Raw genomic sequence first — 20,871 nt, forward strand, 5'->3', positions numbered from 1 at the left:
TAGTGGTATGAGCCTCCAGCTAGCACTGAGGATATTTGGGCGACTCTGGACACTTTGTTTGGGGATATAAGTTTCCAGCTAGCATTGGGGATATTCTGTCGTCTCTAGACACTCTGAATGGTGGTATGAGCCTCCGGCTAGCACTGAGGATATTCTGGCGTCTCTGGACACTCTGTATAGTGGTATGAGCCTCCAGCTAGCACTGAGGATATTTGGGCGACTCTGGACACTTTGTTTGGGGATATAAGTCTCCAGCTAGCATTGGGGATATTCTGTCGTCTCTAGACACTCTGAATGGTGGTATGAGCCTCCGGCTAGCACTGAGGATATTCTGGCGTCTCTGGACAATCTGTATAGTGGTATGAGCCTCCAGCTAGCACTGAGGATATTTGGGCGACTCTGGACACTTTGTTTGGGGATATAAGTCTCCAGCTAGCATTGGGGATATTCTGTCGTCTCTAGACACTCTGAATGGTGATATGAGCCTCCAGCTAGCACTGAGGATATTCTGGCGTCTCTGGACACTCTGTATAGTGGTATGAGCCTCCAGCTAGCACTGAGGGTATTTGGGCGACTCTGGACACTCTGTATAGTGGTATGAGCCTCCAGCTAGCACTGAGGATATTTGGGCGACTCTGGACACTTTGTTTGGGGATATAAGTCTCCAGCTAGCATTGGGGATATTCTGTCGTCTCTAGACACTCTGAATGGTGGTATGAGCCTCCGGCTAGCACTGAGGATATTCTGGCGTCTCTGGACACTCTGAATAGTGGTATGAGCCTCCAGCTAGCACTGACGATATTTGGGCGACTCTGGACACTTTGTTTGGGGATATAAGTCTCCAGCTAGCATTGGGGATATTCTGTCGTCTCTAGACACTCTGAATGGTGGTATGAGCCTCTGGCTAGCACTGAGGATATTCTGGCGTCTCTGGACACTCTGTATAGTGGTATGAGCCTCCAGCTAGCACTGAGGATATTTGGGCGACTCTGGACACTTTGTTTGGGGATATAAGTCTCCAGCTAGCATTGGGGATATTCTGTCGTCTCTAGACACTCTGAATGGTGGTATGAGCCTCCGGCGAGCACTGAGGATATTCTGTCGCCTCTGGACACTCTGTATAGTGGTATGAGCCTCCAGCTAGAACTGAGGATATTCTGGTGTCTCTGGACACTCTGTATAGTGGTATGAGCCTCCAGCTAGCACTGAGGATATTCTGGTGTCTCTGGACACTCTGTATAGTTTTGTGAGCCTCCAGCCAGCACTGAGGATATTCTGGTGTCTCTGGACACTCTGTATAGTTTTGTGAGTTTCCAGCTAGAACTGAGGATATTCTGGTACCTCTGAACACTTGGTATAGTGGTATAAGTCTCCTGCGAGCGCTGATGATGTTCTGGCTTCTCTGGACAATTTGTATAGTAGTGTAAGTCTCCAGTTTATAAGAGCACAAGATTCCACCGGGTTTGTTCTGTGTTCTCTCCGTACGCCTTGTATAGTGACATAAGCTCTTGTAGCTGGTGGTATAAGTCTACAGCTAGCATTGGAACTGATGCATCACCTAACCACAGCGACCTTCAGCCTACTTGAACCTGGGAAACTGGGCAAATAACAACCCAAATCTGCTGCGCACTCAGGGGTGAGCGGGAACAGTGCGAAGGATAACAGTGGAGTCACGTTGTGTACACTCTCAGATAGAACACGGGTCTCAGCGATGAAGTGACTCGGTATACACTCGTGAACAAATATCCGACATTTTGCCGACATGATTAGACTTAAATATTAGAAACTGATGCATCGACATAGACTCTTTTTCCCCATGAAGAACTTGAAGACAAAGCAAGACAATCAAACTTTTTTGAATTTTCATACAGACTTGCCACATATTTTCGTAGGGATAATATTAAGCCACGTCTTTGGAACAAGTGAATTTCCTTCTTGCCCTAAGATATATGGTCGCTATCTTTATCAGGGTCTCTGTCTGACCTGGATTTCCCTCTTTTGTAGAATAAATCACAACACATCAATGAAAGATCAGAGGTGAGTTTACACGGGCAATATTCAGACCTTGCCTAACACGTATTTTTATTTGTTGTACGTTTTTGTTGTTTTATTTCATTTCATCGAACACTTATCAGCCTATTCCCAGGCTTGGCTTTGCTCTTGCTCACTGCTACCACCATCATTTGGCCAATGGTTGGTTCACGTAGTTTCTGAGTAGAACTGATTATTTCCTTTGAGCACGACAAATGACAAATCCGTGGATGCACATCTCACTGGCTGGTGAGATACCCCAGTGCACATTGTATATACTAGGATTCGAACTCGGGTCTCAGCAGCCGAAGTCCAGCGTTCTGCCAACTGAGCTACAGGGAAATTCCCATTATTTACTGCTTGTACAAATAAAAAATTCTCTATCATTGATTCGAGTCCTATTTTCGCAGGGTCGAATTTATATTTTATTTATTTTATTGTTATTTAACACCACACTCAAACACTTTTAGAGGAAATTTGAGTGCACGTGGCACGCAGATATTCCATAGGGGTGGAAGAGTGAGTGAGTGCTTAGGGTTTAACGTCGTACTCAACAATTTTACAGCCATACGAACACGACGGAATCCTTAAAGTGCATGTAATGTGTTTCATTGTTGCAGGACGTATATATATATATATATATATATATATATATATATATATATATATATATATATCGCGCTTCCTGTGGGTGTTGAATTATGGCAGGTAATAACAACAAGGCACAAACATGCAGTTTCCGGCTATTCTGTAGTAAATACAGAAAACATTTTTGTACAACGACAGTAAATAAAAGTAAAACCAAGTAATAAAAATAAAAATATTAGTAATTACAATAATAATTATACAAAAATAACAACATCATTGTCGTCCGCCATCAATGGTATCAATTAATAAATGGTATCTGTAATAAAAGTTAACTTCTTTATTGTTTTTTAGACGTCATCTCCGTACCAATGTTCATATGCCCATGATCTTTGGCGCCTGTGTACAGTTTCGTCTTTTCACTTCAGACGTATTTCTGTTCGTAATCAAAGCTACATAAGTATATATTTGAGAATGTAAGACACACACAAACCGGCCTTGTCCATCCCACCATAAACGCCAACGAACTTCACAGAAGCTTGTAGTAACAAGCACAATCACAGGTACAGTTAGCTCCCTTGACTGATTGAAGCATTTGAGTTCATTCGAAACACATCAGTTGTCACCTAACGAATTAAGAATCTAAGAACTGACATCATCTTGTGAAGAGGGGTCTGGCAGAGCATGATAATGAAATACACGTCAGACTGGTTACGAAATCCACGCAAATCGAGGTTTTGATCTGGACATGGTTCCACAATGCTGAAGTTAGGCCGAGCGAATCTAATTACTATGTAGTGACATTATGCCTATTGAAGCGCTCAGTCTCCTGTGAAATGTAATGCTTTCTGAATGTAAGGCGAAAGGGAACAAAAAATACGACAAAAATACGTCTTGGATGCCAGTAATGCCAGCTTTTTTAATTTTTATTTTCACCGTTAAAAGCATTCTAGCGAAGTTTAGTAGTATAATGTGTACTCGTGCACATTAACGTGTTATGTCAAAAATGTGTTATACCAAAACCCTTTACGCCAAAACTGTGTTGTTGAAAACAAAACGTATGATACCAAAAACGCGTTTTAAAGACCAGTGAACGAATAGATCCATGAATCCCGCCTTAGAATTTAAACATTTGGCAGCACTTAATTCACGTTAAAGAAAATTCTAAAAAAAAGTAAAAGTATCTTTTTATATAATTTTCAGAGGGTTTGCCGAGGAAGTTCAGTTTATTGTTTTGTTTTCTTTTGCTTTGAAACTGTCCTTACACATTTGTTATAAAGGACATAAATTGATTTAGGGCCATTGCCAGTTTCAGACTTAATTGAACACAGTAAACATACACGTTAAACTCCTTTTGATCCGACTCCACGTGGATTATAAGAACAGTTTCATCCTACACCTTGTGGATATTTCACAACTGAGCACAGATCTGTGTGTATTTCACCATTGAGCACAGTTTCATTCTACTCCCTGTGGGTATTTCACAATTGAGTTTCATCCTACTCTTTGTGGGTATTTCACAACTGAACACAGTTTAATTCGATTTCTTGGCGATTTTTTTCCAAGTGATCACAGATTCATCCTACTCCTTATGGGTATTTAACACATGAGTACAGTTCTGTGGGTATTTCACAGCTGAGCACAGATTCATCCTACTCCCTGTGTGTATTTCACAACTGAGCACAGTTTCATCCTACTCTCTGTGGGTATTTCACAATTTAGCACAGTTTCATCCTACTCCCTGTGTGTATTTCACAACTGAGTTTCATCCTACTCTCTGTGGGTATTTCACAGCTGAGCACAGATTCATCCTACTCCCTGTGTGTATTTCACAACTGAGCACAGTTTCATCCTACTCTCTGTGGGTATTTCACAATTTAGCACAGTTTCATCCTACTCCCTGTGTGTATTTCACAACTGAGTTTCATCCTACTCTCTGTGGGTATTTCACAGCTGAGCACAGATTCATCCTACTCCCTGTGTGTATTTCACAACTGAGCACAGTGTCATCCTACTCCCTGTGGGTATTTCACAATTTAGCACAGTTTCATCCTACTCCCTGTGTGTATTTCACAACTGAGTTTCATCCTACTCTCTGTGGGTATTTCACAGCTGAGCACAGATTCATTCTACTCTCTGTGAGTATTTCACAATTTAGCACAGTTTCATCCTACTCTCTGTTAGTATTTCACGATTGAGCACAGTTTCATCCTACTCCCTGTGGATATTTCACAACTGAGCACAATTTCATTCTACTCCTTGTGGGTATTTCCCAATTTGGCACAGTTTCATCCTACTCTCTGTGAGTATTTCACAATTTAGCACAGTTTCATCCTGCTCTCTGTTAGCATTTCACGACTGAGCACAGTTTCATCATACTCCCTGTTAGTTTTTCACGATTGAACACAGTTTCATCCTTCTCTCTGTTAGTATTTCACGATTGATTACAGTTTCATCCTACTCCCTGTGGGTATTTCATAAAAGAGCACAGATTCATCCTACTCCATGTAGGCACTTCACAACTAAGCACAGTTTCATTCGACTCTCTATAAGCATTTCACAATTATCCCACTTTCAACCAACTCGTTGTGAATATTTCATAATGGAGCACAGTTTTATCCTACATCCTGTAGATGTTCTATAACCACAGATTCATCTGACGTCATAGTGGAATAGTATAAGTAGAACACAATTTGGTCTCACACTGATTGGACTTTGGATACGTTTTGATCAGGATCCATATGGATTTGTAAAATTATAAGCACAAATAATCTCACAAACTTGAAAACTTTGAGCACAGTTTAGTTTGACAGTGGATATTTACACAATGATCCACGTTCAGATTTGACACAATGTAAATTCACCAGAGATCCCTTTGTCACCAGGTTCCAAGATCAACCAAAACCAGATAACATTCTCACAATGTTCCTATCAACGAGAACCTCACCAAACCTCGGATCTGAAAATTCCTGGAGCCGATGGATACGGTACCAGTGTGCGATCCCTTGTGGCAAGTTGATCTCTTACGATGTATTTCAGAACAGCGAATCCAACATAAACATGACTGGGTACCAAAAGCCCGCCTGAAAGCCCGTCTAGGTGGTAGACTATTGCTCTTTTCACTGTTTCTGTATAGGTTCCTCATAAAGCACATACGTAGTTCACAAGCACTGCGACGTAATATCATAGAATGATGTTTGTTTTCACCACTTAGAACCGACTTATTCGGGAAATGTGGAGCGACCATCCCAATTGTCCTACTGACCATGCATTTTCCAGGCATATGGTGTTAGGTGCTGGCTTAGCTTTTCACACATTATCACGCGAGATCTGCACTGTAAACGAGAATTTCCGATTCACGTGGTCTGTCTGGCGCACAAACGCCAATAGTGCTCCTTAATGGGCATTTCACTTTGCAGTTCATTTCATAGCCCTTTCCACGCGACATTTTCCACAAAGTATATGAATAGTCTAAATTGAACGATGAACAAATGGAATTTTGGAACATTTTTTTTTTCACGATTGGAATTTCGTCTCCACGTTTTGATATGAGGAATCGGTCGGCATGTTATAGTAGTTCATGGAACATTCACTTGTTTGCCTCGTGGGTGGCGCAGGTCTAGGTGTATTGCCCCCTGGTGGCCACTGGGTGGGCACATAGCTGTAAGCCTGACCAAACTCACCGCTGTCACTGTCTGGCAAAATGTCTATGTAAGATGGCTGTCCTGGTGACATCTGGCCAATCGGTTGAGCTTTCTTGGCAAAACCTCCGTTCTTAGAAGGCCCTAAAATGAGACGAGGCTTTGGTTTAATGGTTGGCTTTTTGCGACCGTTGTTTCTGACATTGTAGTAGTGAGGAGTGAGGCACGGGGTGGGGGGAGTGGGAGAATTCTTCTTTCGTTGGGTGGTATTCTCATACAACTGAGCGTCTGCATCACCAGACTGAGTATTCCCACCGTAGCGTCCATGGCCGAAGAGTCTTTCTTCATTGCTAGCATTAGATCTGGTTCCATCGTCGTGCAGAGAATGCCGGGTGTCGCAGACTTCCAAACTTGGCAATGGTAATCTAGGTCGTGAACCCTTCCTGAACAATTAAAGGAATTCATATGTTAATTCATTACCACAGCTGCCATTCCAAAATAAGTTACAATATATTACTTTGGTTGCAGATAAGGCAAAGTACTTTTGTAGTTTATTTTGTTTTTGTTGTTTTACATTACCTGAACCCGCGGGGCCAGGATTCAAACAGGCAATCGCATGGGTCAACTCTAGTCGTCTCCGTTTCCCCCATTATTATTATGGCTGCCGTCGTATAAATGAAGTATACTTGAGTAGGGCGTAAAGCACCAATCAAACAAAAAAAATAATAAATCAATGCTAGTCATCCCAAGATTGAACCCATGTGATATCTCGATCATTTCCATGATTTGGACATCAATTCGGACATTCAAAGCCGCTGTGTATTACACCACTGTCAATTGTTCAGAGGTTTAATGAAGTTCTGTCAAATACTTTACTCTGTTGTAGTTTCACTACGATCACGCTCACCACAACATGGCTGCAATACTGCCGAAGTGGTTTAAAGACTTGCTTCACTTACAATGGCAAGGACCACCATCAGTATGTTAGAAAGGCTATATATTGTGTTCGGAAGTTTTGAACAACCATACATAGCCTATAGTTAAAGCTATAGAAAAGGTAAAGCTTTTTCCACACTACTGTTTGCCATGGTAATGACTTAAGCGTGAGGCCAAGAAGACTACGCGCAAAAATTCCAGAAAAGTCTGCCTAAATTTGAAATACGATTTTGAAGCATATTTTTAGGGCGCTAGAAATTACACCTCATAAATGTTATCTTAAAGACAAAAGTGTCAAAATTTCAACTTCAATACCAAAAACTGTAAGCTTTGTGACATGGTTTTAAATTTGGTCAGAAAAGCTATGTGGAATGGGTCCCATTGATCCAATAGCCTATCAGAATACAGCGTATCAGTGAGCTGGATAGCTGTTTCCAGTGCGCATGATCGAGATTCATCGCTACGGGACAAACAAATCCACCTGAACATGTTAAAGCATTAGGACCCTCATCAGTTCATACAGTTAGGACCTTACACACAGTTCAGCAAAATTCATATATTTTGTTCCACTCGTTGTGACATCTGAGACTTTATATAGGGTTCGAGGATAGTCTCAAATCGAAAATGCATTTTAATAAATTGGATTGGAGTTGAATTTTGCGCTGTCGCCAAAGACTGTAATGTTATACCATAGGCATAAATGACCATGTGCTTTTGTTTATCCCACCTATGACACATTACGCACATGCGTACTGAGACACAACTTTAAAAAGCTATCTGGCTTATTGTCGTCAATGTGAGAAAATCGTAAAGAAATTAAAGCATCTTACCGTCGATACCTCCTGTAGCAAAGGCAGACTGCAAGGATAATGATTACCAGGGCAACTGATCCACTGACCGTACAGGCAATTAACAACGGGCTGTTGGGTTCTGTTGAGACTGAGGTGTAAATGACAAAGGTATTTTAACCTGCAGAGATCGATTGTTTAAAGGTGTATTAAAACAGAAACCAGATTTAAATCAGCCTTGGTCTAATGCAAAATTAATGTCATTGTCCATACTAATGTTAATACCGGGCTTAACCGGGCTAATGCAATTTGAACAACTGGGCTCAGGTGTTCACAACAACGTCGTTAATGTTTTTCTCCACAACTCTCCACAATGGCATGCATAAGTTTGTGAATCCGTCCAGGCAAATATACAACATGCAGAATGGGACTGTTTCATCTTTGAAACATAACACTGCCTTGAGATGCTTTTATTTTAAACTAGAACCCCAGCGATGGACTTCCAAACTGCATATAAATGCTTTCATGATCCCTGAATCCATTAAAACGCCGAAAACGGAAGAAACACGGTAGAATTTGGTGATCAAATATCAGAAAATCTACTCCCCTACGATCTGATACTTTTTTTAGATGCGATAAAAACATATACATTATATACTTTTATATAATATATAATAGTATAGTATAATAGTATATAATATATAATTTATATTATATATTATATACTTTATTCAAATATAATTAAATAACTAAATTAATTATTTGCGTTTAATTATAATTAGGATAGAATTATATGTAAACCGCCTCATCATTTGACCTAGGCGTGAGGTTCGAGATTGCGCAAAACTGAGAGCGTATATATATATATATTTATTTGATTGGTGTTTTACGCAGTCTCAAGAATATTTCACTTATACGACGGCGCCCAGCATTATGGTGGAAGGAAACCTGGCAGAGCCCGGGGGATACCCACGACCATCCGTAGGTTGCTGGAAGACCTTCCCACGTACGGCCGGAGAGGAAGCCAGCATGAACTGGACTTGAACTTACAGCGACCGCATTGGTGAGAGGCCTCTGGGTCATTATGCTGCGCTAGCGCGCTATATATATATATATATATATATATATATATATTCATCTTTCAAGCGGAAGTTTTATCTATAAAAGGAGAATCTCCTGCTGAGACTGGTATCTAGACACCCTTGTGAATGCTAGCAAATTAGATTGCTACTGACATACGGTTAACAAAGACATTTTAAAACAAATCTGTTAAGGATAACATAAAATTCGGCTTTATAGTTATAATATAGAATAGACGACAACATTTTACTATGTTACAGGAAAGGCAAAATTCCCCGCTAAACCAATAAAAATATTATTGGTATATTGTCATAATCTGTAACAATAACATCACTCAGAAAACTTAGCATTCTGTCCATTTAACTGATTTAACTCAAATTTTGAGTGTAAGATATTATTGGTTATAATATTGCATTGAAATGGCTGATATTTTGGTGGACTGGTCAGTATAGCTTGCAACATTTTACAAGCTTTTCCACTCATAAAACTTACCATTATCATAGGCGTGAAATATTCTTGAGCATGCATGGCCTTAAACAACAATCACATCAATAAATAAATCAAAGTCTTGCAAAATATCTGAATATAGCAAAAAAAAAAGAGAGTACATCATACTTACCAGGTGTCGAGTTAAGTGTACTGGTGCTGATGGGCAATTGACTGGTAACATCAGCGATGGTGGTGCTGTCGTCGGCCGCAGCAGTAGTATTAGCCTCAGTTGTATTATTATCCATCTTCCGTGCACTTAGGGACAATCCATTAACTGCAACAAATACCAGAACTACTAAATCGCTCTTATACTGTTCTAAGACAAAATAACTACTACAAAAACAACATCAACACTAACTGCTATTACCGCCAACTTTTATAACTTAGCGCCATAGCTATTACCGCCAACTTTTATAACTTAGAGTTAGCGCCATAGCGACTTCCAACTATAGTTCTACATCTTCTAATATTAAAACCAACGACACACCCTACGCACACAAAGTAAACCACTATAGTCAGAATCTACAGAATCTTACCTTAATATCTTGTTAGTCTGGTAGAATATTATGTTGAATTTATAGAATATCTGTGTTATTTATCAAGAGACCAATCTGCTGCTATAGCAGAATACATTCCACCATCACTCAGACAACACACTTTCTGATAAAATTAAAAGATTAGTTTTTTATTCCTTGAATTCTAGTCCAATATATACTTTTACTATAAACAATGAAAACTGCAACCTATGTATACACCAGTTTCACAATAAGAAAATAAGACGCTCAAGTAGCCAATATTTGATACTGTTACAATAGAGTACAGGCATCTGCGTTGCTGCAGACAAAATGCAGACATCACCTAAACAAGAATTAATAAATCTTTTTCAAATTAGTATCTTGTACCCCTCTGGTCCATCGACTATTCTTGTCAGGTTCTTTAGCTTTTGAATCCAAAAATACAGATTTTCGTACCAATTCTGTTTATGTTTGTGTAAATACGCCCACAACGGGATACTACCTGTACAGTCCTTCAGCTCTTTTTGTCCATTAAAATGCCCCAAGCATTAATCACATCATATGATTTTTCAAAAATAGATATGAAAAAAAAAAAAAAAAAAACAACAAAAAAAGGAAGGCTGTAGTTGTACAGTGTATTGGTTCCTTTCACTATGCAGTGACAGAAAGCCTACCACGGTGTCTCCACTGTGTGACACAGATCTGTCTATGTCGAACAGGATATATATCAGCGTACATACTATAAACGTTCTCAAAAGCCTAAGGTCACCAGTTTTATCAGATTTTTTGTGTGTGCTATGTCCACTTCGTCCTGCTTCATAGTGTCCTTATTATGTTATTATGGAAATTTCTTGTGACTAACATATACCCCGTCATTTAGTGTGATTATCAGCTGTTTTGAGCTTAGTCTGCATAGCCCTTGTTTAAAGGAAAAGCGACAACGGATTAATACACAACTGACTTATTCTCATGCATATGTATTCTTCTGTAAACACAAGCTCTGGCCGTACGTGCGGATGGTCGTGGGTTTCCCCCGGGCTCTGTCCGGTTTCCTCCCACCATAATGCTGGCCGCCGTCGTATAAGTGAAATATTCTCGAGTACGGCGTAAAACACCAATCAAATAAATAAATAAATAAACACAAGCTCTAAAATAGTCTGAAGCACCAGAACAATCACAAGGTCATGCAGGAGCGCACCGCGTTTTGTGCACTACAAATATCATATAAGTAACAATGTAGTTTTCTTAACAAGATATAACTGTTAAACCTGTCAATCATGTCACATACCAAGTTAAGTAGTATTTCCATACTTCGGTGGGAATTTGATTTAATGTCTCCTTGTTTAAGTTTTGTCCAAACCATTCAATCATTCGTTCATTCACTATGGAAATGAATATAATGATTTTGTTATCCCCTTTTAAGCGATACAGAATAGATTCATATTGGTTAGTGTGAGAGGTAGGCATGTCCAGGTATGGCAGATTTATTCAAGTATACCACGGCTGCGGGGTTTAAGCCAGGTGATAAGACAGAAACCGTTCGATACGCTGGCTTGACATCATGGCCATCATTTGCAAATTTTTCATGTGCAGAACTCTTGAGTAAAGCCAAGGTAACTGCATGTGGTCAAGGTGACGAGACAGGAATTTAAGCGATATCACAATAAACAAATACTTTACATAAGTTTTCATTAAAATTTGATATAATAAGGCATTCTCTTCATATAAACTGTACAGCATGACTCCAACGGACGCCTAAAGCAATTTGACAATTTTGCTTTTGATAAATGCTGATAACAGGTTCTCGCGAGGATATCAGTGGTGAGGATAAGTCCAAACAAGACGGTCCACGTGTGTCGCTAAGGACGCATAGGTCGAGCTTGTCCAGTGGTGGCTGTCACACATATCACGCGAAGAGGGGGAAGCGCATGAATTGTATTAAGTATACTGTCAAAGCGCCGGGTTTAGAGGTACCTCAACAAACCTACAGAAACTACGTACCGGTATGTCCAAGCGCGTTGAGTTTTATTAGTCTGTATTTTCTTCCTTTCTCTGCTGACTATGAAATGTGTATTTATAAAGAACACACATAGAGCTATACATATACAGAACAAACATTACAGCCAAAACTCTGGGTTGAGCTGTAAGTACTTCCTTAGCCATGACTGCCCGCTCTATTTAACATAGGCCTATCTGAAAGGAAATTCAACGTATGTGTAGTGTGTTTTAAGTGTCGGAGCAAGGTATTTAATCATAGCTAGACGGCAATGATGGTGTTGTAATAAGCCTACTTTGTTGTTTAAACTTCTTTCAACTCTTGATCAGGAAGGAAAGTAAAACCTTGACTAGCTTTAAAATTCACGTATATAAGACGACATGCAAGATTTTTTGTATTGTTGTAAGGCTTAACATGACTGGATGTGTTAATTCGTCATGACGCCTATAATACATGAACCTGTGCATGGCAATAAGGGCGACTTCGCTAATGGACGTAGCCCTGCGATACCACAAAGTGAATAATGACTTAAATAACTCAAAACTTAACACTTCGATATAATACACTTTAGGCAACACACTTTCTATTAAACCTGACACATTGTTTTAACAGACAACACACTCTCTGTTAAAATTAACACATTATTTTTTTTGAGTGTAGGGTTCCGGGGCTTCAGATTTTTATATATTTATCTCAACATAACACTTGTTTTGTGTTCCCAGTTTTAATTCATTTGGTTTAAAAAAATAAGCGTTTAAATCACATTTAAAATTGTAGAATAGGCCTGATTTAAATAAAAACATATATACCTTACTCACAACGGACAAAACGTTTAGCTGCTACAGGTAACTATACATCCTGGATCCTGTTCATAACAGTTTGCCTACACAGAGTTAACGACTACGCCCTAAACGACATCCTTTTGACGTTGGTAATACATCAGATTCGTATGCAGTGTCGTCTGTAAGACAATTTCGATATTAAACTTTTTGATTATGGCGTCAAATCAAGGAAGTTGAAAAGTTCTCAGTGGCTTAAATTACACACGGCGAGTGTATAGACAAATCGTATATCAAGCGTAAAGGTACGGTCTGAAAAAATAGGCCTTCCTATATACTGGATATGTCAGTTAAAAGCCGGGCTGAATACAGCACATAGCCTAAGCTTAGAGATAAACTACACACGACAAAGAATTCACATTCCCATATTTAAGAGTCCACTCACCTCATGTTGATAACCCTTCATCTAGTGGATAAGCAAGTCCAAGTAGCCCCAGAACATTACTCACGGATTTAGCTCATCGTCGTTTCAGCCACTTCTCGGAAATGACAATGTACAGAAAGGACACGACCACGGTAAGTATAAGTCATAATAGTTTGCCTATATAAGCCACAGTGATCGCAATGCGTCACATCACGTGACCCGAATTGCCTGACTTGACTCATACGTTGGCTTTGATATTATTATTTAAAGCCTCAAAATTGTCTAAGAATGAAAGTTAGTGGACAGTAATGATTAAGTATTTTTTCTACAAGATTCGTCATACAAATAACGGAACTTTAATTCCGCTCTTTAATACTACAAGTTGGTTATACGGTTTGGTTGCTGTGGTTGGCGGGTCAATGTTTTCTTGTACTTTTCTCGCTTTTAAAAACTAGGTAGATCTTTCCTTATCACGCGACTGCTGAAAAATGTAGTCTTACATTTAGCTTAAAGGATACATGAAACGCTTTGTCTTTATTTCTTAATATGTTTAGAATGTGACCTAACATATAAAAGTCCAATAAATCTTCTCCACTTTCTTCTTGAGGTTATTTCTTCATACTCGTTTTATAGTACCTTTTCATGTGTCCTTCAAGTTCAGTAAATCCTATTACATACCTTTCATCGGTCACAACTGAATAGGGTGTCCATATATATGAATTCCCAAAACATATGCATCGACTGGGTGAGGTGTCATGCCTGATGTCTTCGGCATGATACTTCAGTGGCGGCTGCACTTTGGCGGCATGGACAAGTAGACACAATATATGTACATACACCTAATAATGGCCTCGTCGTCATATGAGTATGGCGCAAAAGCCCAAGCATACATATATACATACATATACAAAATATATGCATTAGCACATGCAGATGTATTTTTAGGCATTTCCCAACGCGTGGTCTAAAATGTGGTATTAAAGCAAAGCAAAAAATAAATAAATGTTTGAATAAAATAATTTAATGACCTTTGTAATTTTCAGTGTTTTCTTGTAGCCTATACATATATGTTAAAGGAAAACATCCATGATGCAACTTCAGTAGGCTACGACAGGACTGTGGCATGACATGGAAATTATGCGATTTTCATCGCATGCCACAGTCCCGTTACGTTTTATCCCAAGGAGCACCTATACTGTTTACCCGGTACCGTACCGAAAAGGCATTCGCGAATGTACGTTTCCTCCGTAATAGGCACCTACTAGTGAATGTTTTATCGCAACCTGGGGTCACAGGGCTATGGTATTTCCTTGATCTAATATCTTGTTGTCTTATTGTGACTGAAATATCGCCAATGTGCCTGACGATAAACCCCATTCATTCATTCATTGTTTTCAAGCGTCTGCTAGTGGAATTTAGTGGTATTCTCACTAATCATTTTTATTTTTTTTTTTTTTTTTTTTTTTTTTTTTTTTTTTTTTAAGAATATTTCACTTATACGACGGCGGACAGCATTATGGTGGGTGGAAACCGGGCAGAGCCTGGGGGAAACCCACGACCATCCGCAGGTTGCTGGCAGACCTTCTCACGTACGGCCGCCAGCATGAGCTGGACTTGAACTCATAGCGACCACATTGGTGAGAGACTCCTGGGTCATTACGCTGCGCTAGCGCTTTAACCGACTCTTTCTTTTTTAACAAATGCTATAGTTCGATATATACTGTATACATGAAAAAGTAGTAATAACAGTTAGCTTTTCAAATACATGCTGAAATACGCCATTGGTACGACGACCTCCCTCCAGAGACGAATTTTATTATTCCTAAGATATGTCATAATTTTAGAGCAGTGAACTGTTTTAAAGCTAATATTTATGTAAATGAAGTTAATTTTACCCTGAAAGCCTATAACCCGTGTGTTGTTGCATATGACGTTACATAGCAACATAGCCTGAGGCAGTGGATCGCACACCTTGATTTACGTGAACCTGTAGCCGAGGCCTGTTGGATGGTCTGTCGTATATGGAGACTGAGAGTGTCTGAGGAACTAAATTATTAACGCCTGCAGTTTTGTTTCAGGCACATGTTTTTTTTTCCACCACTGCCCATTAATACGGTATGTCTAAATACTGTGCTTTAGGACAATTTACATGGCTCAAATAACCGACCCTGTCTCTCCGAATCTCTCCTGCTGAAAACGATGTAGACCCCGGGGCGGAAATTGTCCATATCCTGTTTGAATTCAGGTCAGCCTACATGTCTGATGATAAAGAGTCCAAGAGTTCGGCGTAAACCCAGATCATGACTGGCCAAATTAAGCGCTATTTACTGCATACCCAGTGTAAGTAATTATAGTCATATGTGTTGTCTCTGTGTATATACGCGGGGTATCAAACATTCACGGTACTGCAATCACCCACGACATGATCAAGGTCACGTGTTATCTAGTGCATGTGTAGCCTACATCAGCTGTTGAGGACTTTCACCTGTTATACGGGCTATATACATGATAGATATGTATTTCAGTCCGATCAGTCCAATCAGTCCGACAAACTTTCTGACTGACACATTGACTCGCTGATTAACGTGTATCAGTCCGAAAAATGACAGACTTTTCGACTTACTGACTCAATCATCGTGTATCAATCCGACAAAGTGACACACTGATCGACTCGATCATCGCGTATCAGTCCGACAAAGTGACAGATTGACTGACTCGATCGCCCTATATTAGTCCGACAACGTCACGCACTGATTGTATCGGTCATCGTCTATCAGTCCGACAAAGTGACACACTGACTGACACGATCACTGCGTATCATTCTGAGAAAGTGACATACTGATTCACGCGAGAATCGTGTGTCATTCCGACAAAGTGACACAATAACTGACACGATCAGTGTGTAACAGTGCGACAAAGTGACAGACTGACTGACTGGATCATCGTGTATCAGTCCAACAACACCTATAAATATAATCTGTTAATCTTAACAAAGTGTCCGATGTCTGAGGTATGTTAGAATCTATTCTGCTTTCACAACATAACATCCTATTAATATAATGCAATTTATTTTGTTGAATTAATAGAGTATGTATTCTATATTTAACAAAATAATATGTTGCAATAGCAGAATACTTTCTAGCATCACCCAAACAACAGACTTTCTGTTAAATTTAACAGATTATGTGTTTTGATACAAGCTGACTGACTGATTGACTTGCCAGTCCGACACACTGACAGACAAATACTGGTGTTATCCAGTCCATAGTATTTTTTTTATCTGATTCTTGTTTTACGCCGTATTCAAGAATATTTCACTTATACGACGGCAGCCAGCATTACGGTGGGAAACCGAACAGTCATCGGTCACATATACATTATCGTTGTTTTCTACAAACTTCACCTTATAATGCCAACATTGTCAGCAAAAATGCTGATGATTACTTTATAATTGTGTTCCTGTTCTTTAATGAAGTTTTAAATTTAAAATTTAAAACATGACAGACTCATTGGCAGGTTATAGCCAACAAAGTGCAAAAAAAACCAACAAACTCATTTTTTTTCACTACTTGCATTCTTTTTTGACCTGAGTAAAAATGGCGCAGTAATAAACTGACTCGCGAGTAAACTGACCACCTGCTTCTCCCTTTTCTTTAAAGGGACAAACTGCTGAAAGATATTCAGATTTTTTGAGTTGCTTCAGCTAAATACAAAATGAGTTGCACTGAACTTTTAACTAAACGTCCAAGGTTTACGTTAGTGTTACAGGAGGAAATCCTTAAACTGTCCGCCCAAGAGATAATACACTCAAAGAATTAATCTGCTAAGATTAACAGAAAGTCTGTTGTCTGAGTGATGCTAGAATGTGTTCTGCTATTGCAGCAGACTGCTCTGTTAAATGTAACACACATATTCTATTACTTCAACATGAGATCCTACTAGACTAGCAAGATATCATGTTGAATATGACAGAATATTATATTATATTATAATAACAGAATACATTCTAGCATCACTCAGAAAACAGACTTTCTGGTAAAATTTACACGTTAATTTTTTGAGCGTGTGCAAATGAGGCAACAAAAAGATTCCCATAAAGCAATATGCTCATCATGAATCGTGCATGTAAACAATCTAACATTTGAATACGAATCATAAAGTCTACTAACCCAAACACAGTCTCCTTTCTGTCGACCACGTATTATAAAGTATTCGAAATTCCCAAACCATCTGTACGACAGAACAGAAGTTGCATAATTACAACACAATTTGAATTTTGCTGAAACCCAGTCAAAGAAGTCAATCGTCGGCCATGTTTCTAAATATAGTGACTAGAGTGGAAGGATGGTCGAAAGAAAGGCCAGGATAAAACTGAACATTCGATTGTCCACTCAGTGTTAGACATCACATGTCACTAGACATGCGAAAGTCTTTATGATGAAGTTTAAAATAGCAGCACAATATTTTTTGCAGTCGGCGATGTGTCTCTTTAATGACGAATTCAAATATAGATGCACATGGCAGTTCCGTAATACGTCATATACTTTCCCTGCTTTTCCGAAGGCTCTGTTCAAACGTCAAATGTTGCTTTGAAACACAACGCATGCGTATGTGCTGTTGTTCTTTTTGTAAAGCGTTATATATATATATATATATATATATATATATATATATATATATATATATATATATATATATATATATATATATATATATATATATATATATATATATATATATATATATATATATATATATATATATATACGACGACGAACAGGAGAGTGACATCGGCTTACTTGCCTTCGGTAAGTCGTCTCAGTGAAGCAGCACTAGATAAAAGAGCGGTGGAAATCTGTCTTGCTACAAGAAGGTACATTACATACACCCTAAGGATTCCTTCGTCGTCATATGACTGAAAAATTGTTGAGCACGACGTTAAACCCCAAGCACTCACTCACTCACTCACTCACTCTTCGAAAGGTGTATACAAAGTTCTTATAGGTTTATCCACTGTAACCACCACAAATGGTAAATTTATTTTATTTTATTTTTTGTATATTCAGCGATGTTTCTTCTAGAAGGGCAGTCGGATTTGTGGATGGTTTAGTGTCAGTAATCATGACACAGGCACATAACACATCCATAATGACATTTATATAGCTTAAGGCTTGAAATCAACGGATCGGGTACGGTTTGTCAAATCATAATACTGGCGGCCATCGTATAAGTGAAATATTCTTGAGTAAGGTGTAAAACACCAATTAAATAAATAAACAGATATGACAATTACCACAATAAATTAATAAATTTGACAATTTACCACAATAGATATGACGATTTCCACCACAGATCTGACAAATTACCACAGAAGATTTGACAATTATCACAGCAGATTTGACAATTACCACAGCAGATTTGACAATTACCACAAAAGATTTGACAATTACCACACCAAATTTGACAATTTCCACAACAAATTTGACAATTATAACAACAGATTTGACAATTTCCACCGCAGATTTGACAATTACCACCGCAGATTTGACAATTACCACAGCAGATTTAACAATTACCACAACAGATTTGACAATTTCCAACAACAGATTTGACAATTTCCACAACAAATTTGAGAATTTCCAACAACAGATTTGACAATTTCCACAACAAATTTAACAATCACCACAACAGATTTGAAAATTACCACAACAGATTTGACAACCTACCACAACAGATTTGACAACCTACCACAACAGCCCTGACAATTTATTACAACAGATTTGAACCACAATAGGACTGTCAGCATGTCTGTGTATTTATATGATCGGGGCTATGTACAACTCCCTATGGATGTGCGTGCTACCCAGGGCTGCGTTTGTAACATTAGGTAGATATTAAGTTATATTGCGTTTATATCTGTGTTTATTTACGGTACACACAAGGGGACATCCGTTGACCTATTTAAGCTAAATCATGACTGTACAGTCCCGGATACTCGAATGCATAATCCTTAACAATGTATAAAATCACGGCTATACCATATACCTGGTATGCATGAAGATGGGTTTAAGCAAAACTGTCATATAATGTTATTCATGAAATAAGACGGTGGAATTCATAGCAATGGAATATCCTTTTCTGTGGTGTAAATACGCTAGATTTGCTGGTACATATGTGTACTGGTGTATGTATGCTTGATTCATGACGATAAGGAGTCATCAGATGTGTGTACATTTACTGTGTCTTCTTTTGGCAAAGCGAGTTCATGCCGCCTCTGAAGTACCATGCCACCGAATCCGTCAGATTTATGTATACATACATTTATACACTGCATATATTATACCTGCTTGTACCAAGGCGTAGGCTTAAACTGCGGAATACGACCTTTAGTGCATGCAATATTGCGTGGTAGACAGTGTTGTCAAATTTCTACTCTGCTGATGGGACGCTGCATGGCTCCATATGTTGTGGAAAACAATTCCGCGACTCTGGATGACATATGGATGCTGTTCGCTTTGTCAACCAGCGTGCACCTCTTTTTGTGCACTTCCCCTCCTCCAACTCATCCTGATACCTGCGTCTATCTAGATGAAGACCTTGTGACAATTTGCTTGCGCATTAATATACTTGTCATTCCTCAGTAATTAATCTGTAGTTCGGCTTATGTGTTTGGTTTATGGTATTTACCCCAAGTCATAATGGGGTAATATAATTCCCGTAGACAGTTTACTCACCAGAGCCGGACTTAATTGTGTTTAGGTACACGTATAACATTCCGTGTTAATCATGTATAGGTACACGTATAACATTACGTGTTAATGATGTATATGTACACGTATACAACATTGCGTTGAAAACCCCCTGCTTATGGTAGCCACTTGAGATCATCAACGCATCATTCTACCATCGTAGCATCGCCCGATGGTACAAAAGGTACTAAGGGATGGTACCATCGAAGCAATGACACGATGGTACGAAGCAATGACATGGCACGATGGCACGATATCCAGATGACATGATGGTACGAAGCAATGGCATGGCACAATGACACGACAGCCAGATGACACGATGGTACGAAGTAATGACATGGCACGATGGCACGATAGCCAGATGACACGATGGTACGAAGCCATGGCATGGCACAATGACACGATAGTTCGAAACGATGCACGGGCATAGTATTTTCGCTTTGTGCCATCCTGTTATCATCTCGTACCAGTGCAGATTGCGATACTATACGTGCGATGAGAAAATGGTACGATGATAGCCTTAATTAAACGGCTTCTATGTTTAAAGCATATCTGATCATGCCTGGCATAGACCAAGAATGATAAAATAAACCAGAACTAACGAACACTACACTCAGAAAATAATCTGTTAATTTTAACAGAAAGTATGTTGTCTAGTGAAGCTAGAATGTATTCTGTCATTGCAGCAGATTATTCTGTTAAACATAACGCACATTTTCTATTACTTCAACATATTCTATTAGACTAACAGGTTATAATGTTGAATATGACAGAGTAGTGTGTTATAATAACAGAATACATTCTATCATCACTCAGACAACAGATTTTCTGTTAAAATTAAAACATTATTTTTGGAGT

The 20,871-nt window shown here is 38.9% G+C and overlaps 1 protein-coding gene across 2 annotated transcripts; it reads right to left on the bottom strand.

Moving 5' to 3' along the window:
- Positions 1-2,762: 2,762 nt before the first annotated feature.
- On the bottom strand, positions 2,763-13,492 carry LOC135478299 (uncharacterized). 2 transcript variants are annotated; one of them, XM_064758577.1, is made up of 4 exons: positions 13,286-13,492; positions 9,681-9,824; positions 8,024-8,132; positions 2,763-6,700 (listed from the first exon to the last, which is right to left on the bottom strand). In XM_064758577.1, exons 2-4 carry the CDS (start codon positions 9,793-9,795, stop codon positions 6,133-6,135), a joined length of 792 nt encoding a protein of 263 aa, XP_064614647.1. In that variant the 5' UTR covers positions 9,796-9,824; positions 13,286-13,492; the 3' UTR covers positions 2,763-6,132. The 2 variants fall into 2 exon arrangements, with proteins under 2 accessions (XP_064614647.1, XP_064614653.1); XM_064758583.1 differs by lacking the exons at positions 8,024-8,132; positions 9,681-9,824; positions 13,286-13,492 and adding an exon at positions 6,837-6,924.
- Between the last annotated feature and the right edge of the window lie 7,379 nt (positions 13,493-20,871).

Source organism: Liolophura sinensis, chromosome 1 (genome assembly GCF_032854445.1).
Source record: "Liolophura sinensis isolate JHLJ2023 chromosome 1, CUHK_Ljap_v2, whole genome shotgun sequence".
Taxonomy (NCBI): domain Eukaryota; kingdom Metazoa; phylum Mollusca; class Polyplacophora; order Chitonida; family Chitonidae; genus Liolophura; species Liolophura sinensis.

What these genes read in the sequence shown, in the direction of transcription:
- LOC135478299 (XM_064758577.1), bottom strand. Translation starts at nt 9,795, where the DNA reads ATGGATAATAATACAACTGAGGCTAATACTACTGCTGCGGCCGACGAC. An exon ending in TACACTTAACTCGACACCTG is followed by an intron (nt 8,133 to 9,680) that starts GTAAGTATGATG and finishes TTTACACCTCAG; the next exon opens with TCTCAACAGAACCCAACAGC. An exon ending in TGCTACAGGAGGTATCGACG is followed by an intron (nt 6,701 to 8,023) that starts GTAAGATGCTTT and finishes TTAATTGTTCAG; the next exon opens with GAAGGGTTCACGACCTAGAT.